Source organism: Aulostomus chinensis, chromosome 6 (assembly GCF_037954235.1).
Source record: "Aulostomus chinensis isolate RoL2024-O1b breed Wild chromosome 6, RoL_Achi_v1.0, whole genome shotgun sequence".
In the NCBI taxonomy this organism is placed as follows: Eukaryota; Metazoa; Chordata; class Actinopteri; order Syngnathiformes; family Aulostomidae; genus Aulostomus; species Aulostomus chinensis.
Genome location: NC_141325.1, coordinates 11,592,527 through 11,597,436, shown reverse-complemented (window position 1 = coordinate 11,597,436; position 4,910 = coordinate 11,592,527). Strand labels below are relative to the sequence as shown.

Below are 4,910 nucleotides of genomic sequence, written 5' to 3'. Positions count from 1 at the left end.
GGGAAGAGGATCGTATTTCTCAGACTTCCAAACACCACAGTGTCCTGCCACCGTGTAACCCAGTTTCTCTCCATTCACCTCAATGAATGTGTGTTGTTCCCAGAGTGTGGAGGATTCTCTGACACTCTTCTCAGTGGCGTGTTTTCCTAAGGCGCTGCATTGCTTGTTGAAGCTTTATTGCAATGAATTGGAGCCTTAGATTGTTTATTGTTTCAGAGCAGAACCCCCCCCCCCCCCCCCCCAAGGATTTTTTCCATCAGACTCCGATAGTCTCTTGCTCGCTATCTGTTTGAGGCACCATCCAGAGTCAGAGGTATTTTCCTACACTGAAAACTGTGGTGTTGAGTTTCATTGTACTCATGGAAGGAGTTTGAAATGTGTTTGTCTGTCCATCATTAGTCTTTGCTAATGGGGGAGTTAAGATTTTCTCTCTAGTGGGGGGAACCTTTGGGCTTCTAGTATTGACTTCCCCTCTGTGTTGACACAATATGATTATATGTCAAAGGTCATGTTTGATGTTAGATTATATTGTTCCTCTAGCTGGATTGGAAATTGTTAAAAACCTTGAACAGACAAATATGATGGGTTTCCTCATTTTGTTCATTTCATAGTTGGAGAAATTCTATACAAACGTTCAAAATGACAAAAATGTATTCATTCCCATCTGCACCGCGATACTAAAAACAACAAGAACAAGAAATGTGCACGATTTAAAGACTTTATGAAAAAATTTAAATTAGATGTCACTTTTCAATGCTGCCTTGAGACAAATATTGTACAGTTCAGTCTTGATGCAGGTCTTTCAGAATCTATCATACAGACAACAACAAGGAAGGCAAGAACGGGACATTAAGCAACAATCTGAAGCAGATTTAATAGGCAGACTGTTTACCTCAAGGCAAATAAGACATTAAGCTCATTTGAAGGGCAAAGCTCGAACAAACAGGAGTTCGAAAGGTCACTTTGTATTATTGTGATAAGACAGAAGCACAATACTAACATAGACAACACTATACAACATTAAAAGTTGAATACCAGCATTCAACACTGGCAACAAAAAAAGCTGATCTGAGGATGTGAACCCTAAGAATATCTATGATTTTACAAATTTAACGCTCTTGAAATTAAAATCTTTCAATGTGAAAAATCTTCTAAGATATTTGTTGTAAGGCCTGATACAATCAATAACTTGAAATAAACCACAACTGTATGATAAATGCTTGAGTCATTTTTTTTTCAAGCACAAACACTGGAAGGCACTCAATCTTGAATGCGAGCTCTGTTTTTGTCGCTTCTAGACAAACAAGACATTTGAAGACGTGTGAGAGAACTTGGAAAAGAGATAAAGTATGTAAATCAGCTCTTTATCTGAAGTTTGAATGTCCTATCCTTTACATGCCTCTTGTGAGCGTGAATACTGATCAAAATATACACAAAACTTAATAGATGCTCATAAATATTATCTTAAGGTGGATATTCCCATACAGTTGTGATTTACTAACTATAAACCTTCTCCTAGAGAAGAATAAATGTAGTAGTAACAATACTTTTCACGACATTGATCATCTAGTACAACATCAAGCTGACAGATGCGGTGAACATCATGTGCACACTTTCTGCAACTGTAAAAAAAAAAAAGTTCTCCGTTAAGATGTACAAAGCTAGCTGCAGCGTCGGGATGTTTGTACCTTCACCGTAAAATCTGAGATGACATATCGGCGTGTATTCCAAGGCAACGATCACTACAAATATAGTACTGCACACTTTACATGAGTCATGGAACTAACACGAAATGTCCTTCAAAGCACTGAACAATAGCTGCTCTGAAACAATGGCAGCTCACGTGTCATCAATCACGAATGTCACATCGAATTTGCCATATCGACCACAAGCTTGTGATTCACTTATTCTAAATTTCTGGCCTCGTCTACTTTAACAGCAAAGGTTTCCACAATGATTGGCTGAAATCAGTAGGAATATCTTTCCCATCATTGAGTCATGAAGAAGTGGGTCTGTTATATCAATATCTGCATTTGGGGCAACATATGCTCATGTAGTCAGAGAGATAGTCATCAGTGAGGTAGATGGGTGCTGAAACAGAACACAGGATGGTAAAGCCAAGAGTTCTTGAAGTTTCTCCATGTGTTAAACTCTACAAGATGAGTCATTTATTATTTTCATGTGCCTTTCCTCATATTTCAGAGGTTTAAAAGTTCAATCAGAAGATCATCTACCTCAGAGTGAGCTCAGAGGTTGTTTTCTTTTTTTGCTGATTTCACAGAAATGTCAGATGCATTTCTCTTCCACTGTCTCAGTGCTCAGTGATACATGAAGTGCAGGATCTTTAGGGGAGGGAGAGAGGTCCCTGATCATATCTGTCCCCTCTTTGCTGCCCTGCTCAAAGGAGTAAGATGCTCGCAAGTCTTTGACCGATGAGGGCCATGAGAGTCTGTCTTCCCTGTGACAGCTACCAGTGTACACCTCACTTCCCTCCGGATGGCAGAAGAAGGTCTGGGAGCTGTCTCGGAGGTCATGGGACACCAGGGAGTGGGAGTCCCGGTTTGAGATCACTGAGGAGAGTTGATGTGCATCTCTACAGGGGAAGTTTCTATTCCTCTGCTGCCTCCTACCTGCTCCCATTTTGCAAAACAGGCACTTCAGTTTTTCAGTGAGCTTAAGGAGGAGAGTCTTTCGCAGCAGGATGTAGATCCAGGGGTCAAGGATGGGATTGAAGGAGGCAAAGCGTATCGCTCTTAGATCAGGGTTTTTTTCCAGTCGTAGCTCTACTGGAGTCTTGTAGAGCTGGTTTAAGAACACTTGTGCCTGTTAAGGAGAGAGGGGGTAGAGTTAATGGCTTAAACTACATGTGAGCAGCTGTGCATGGGCATGTGCATGTGTGCAGCGAGAAAACTACCAGAGCCAAACTAAATAAAATAAGCAAAAGCTGCTTGGGAAGACTTAATAGAGAAAATAAAATGTTCTGTTCTTGCTCTGTAATCATCCAATTGGATTTGGATGAATCTGCATAATCAGCATGATACATGAACCAAAATAAATCAGACTTGTGTCCAAAAACCCGTGCGCAAAACGTGCGTAATAGTGAGAATTAATCCTCACGGAGCAGAGAAAAACATCACTTACAACAAGAGGTATGGAGCAGATGAGCACAACTGCTGACGTGCCTATGAGCAGAATAACCATCTGAATCTCTGCTCCGGCCAGATGCCCAAAACTACGACCTCTCCTACGCGGGTCCACGTTGCGTCCCAGATCGGTTCCCAACGACATCCTGCGCAAAAAGCGTCGGTGCATCCGGATCAAAGCCACGCAAACCAGCACGTTGCAGATGACAGTGGCGAGAATAAGAAGAGAGCTGAACCCGGCATAGATGTAAGAGTAAGCTGCATCACTGGTCTTGTTGCTCCGCCACTCCAGAAAGCACCAGGTCTGCGGGTACTGCTTTTTCACCTGACCGAAGCCCATGCTCGGCAGGGCGCAGAACAGCGCGTTGGAGATGTAGATCGCCAGGAGCGTCAAACCCGCCAGTTTTTGGTCCACATAGTCATTGTAGAAGTAGGCATGATTTATAGCGATGTACCTCTCCACTGACATGGCGCATATGATACTGAGTCCCGCCAAAGAGAAGAAGAGCATGTCGAATCCAAAGTACTGACAGAGCGGATCCTCACCGGGCCAAGATCCCTTAACGTAGGTTGCGATGGTTACCGGACTGGCCAGCAGTGTTCCTAAGAGGTCTGTCACTGCCAGTCCACACACCAGAGTGTAGAACGTGGTTTCTTTCTGTTCCTTTCGAGATTTACACAAAACCACAATGGCGATGACATTCCCAACCACCCCGAAAATGAACATAACAGACGGAATAGTTGGGATCATGGTCCTGCCTGTCATCGATTGGTTATTCATGGCTGTGTCCTTCAGATGAAGTTCACGACGAGTGGAAAGAAGTTGTCTTAACGCCAGTATTTCCACCCCAGAGCAGGAAACTTATTTGCATTTGAAGGACACCTTAGCAACATGGTCAAAAAAATTAGGAAAAAAGGAAAGAAAATAAAGTTTCTCTGAAAAGTATTTTAAATCAACTTTGGGGCAGGTTCAGAGCATCCTGCGAATGCCGCTCCGGTGGTTCCAGATGGATCAGTTTGTCTTAGCAAGTCTGAGTCTCTAGCAAGACAGAGGCAGATTTCACGCATCCGGACTAAGAGAGATGAATGCAGGCGACAGGCGAGGTGGCTTCATTGAAATGTGGCTCTGCCTCCGAGCTTCAGGCGGCTCAGTCCCTCCCATTCATCAGCTGCTCAGGTTGGCTCATAACAGGCCTGATACAGTAACAGCATCACACAGAGGTTAACACAAGTAACTGTGTGTGTGTGTGTGTGTGTGTGTGTGTGTGTATGCGTGCGTGTCTGTGTGTGCGTGCGTGTCTGTGGGAACATGTAACCATGAGATTGGTAACAGAAAGGGTCAGAAAGAGGATTAAATCCATAGATCTTGATGCGCATAAATACATAAAAAATACATAAAACACCTTTTGTGGCAGCACTTTGAAAAATCAATATGTTGTCCAAAAGGGAAGGCAGTACAAAGTAGATTAAGCAATATGATATTTTGCAAACAATTGATGGAAATGAATCACATGTATCACTTGTGGCCGTTGCAAGCATTTCAAATATTTTAGTTCAAATCCAGTTTGTTCAAAGTACGAACAAATTAATGTAAAAATTTGGAGGTCTAATGTCTTTATTTTTCAGTTCAAAACAAGTCACAATTCATCAGCAATGATGACCAGAAGGATAAAAAAAAAATGTGATTCAACTGTAAGCTACAGAACATCTCAGACCACAGTCACACATGAAGTAACAACTCGGCTCAGCAACTTTTTCATCCGCTTC

General features: G+C 42.4%; 1 protein-coding gene across 1 annotated transcript; it reads right to left on the bottom strand.

Annotated features, from left to right (window-relative positions):
- Nucleotides 1-721: 721 nt before the first annotated feature.
- On the bottom strand, nt 722-4,259 carry ptger4a (prostaglandin E receptor 4 (subtype EP4) a). The gene is made up of 2 exons (XM_086205348.1): nt 3,142-4,259; nt 722-2,823 (listed from the first exon to the last, which is right to left on the bottom strand). The coding sequence occupies exons 1-2, from the start codon at nt 3,922-3,924 to the stop codon at nt 2,287-2,289; spliced, it is 1,320 nt and encodes a 439-aa protein (XP_086061474.1). The 5' UTR covers nt 3,925-4,259; the 3' UTR covers nt 722-2,286.
- Nucleotides 4,260-4,910: the final 651 nt, after the last annotated feature.

Coding starts and splice junctions, on each gene's coding strand:
- ptger4a (XM_086205348.1), bottom strand. CDS start 3,924: ATGAATAACCAATCGATGACAGGCAGGACCATGATCCCAACTATTCCG. Junction 2,824..3,141: donor TCTGCTCCATACCTCTTGTT/GTAAGTGATGTT, acceptor TCTCCTTAACAG/GCACAAGTGTTCTTAAACCA.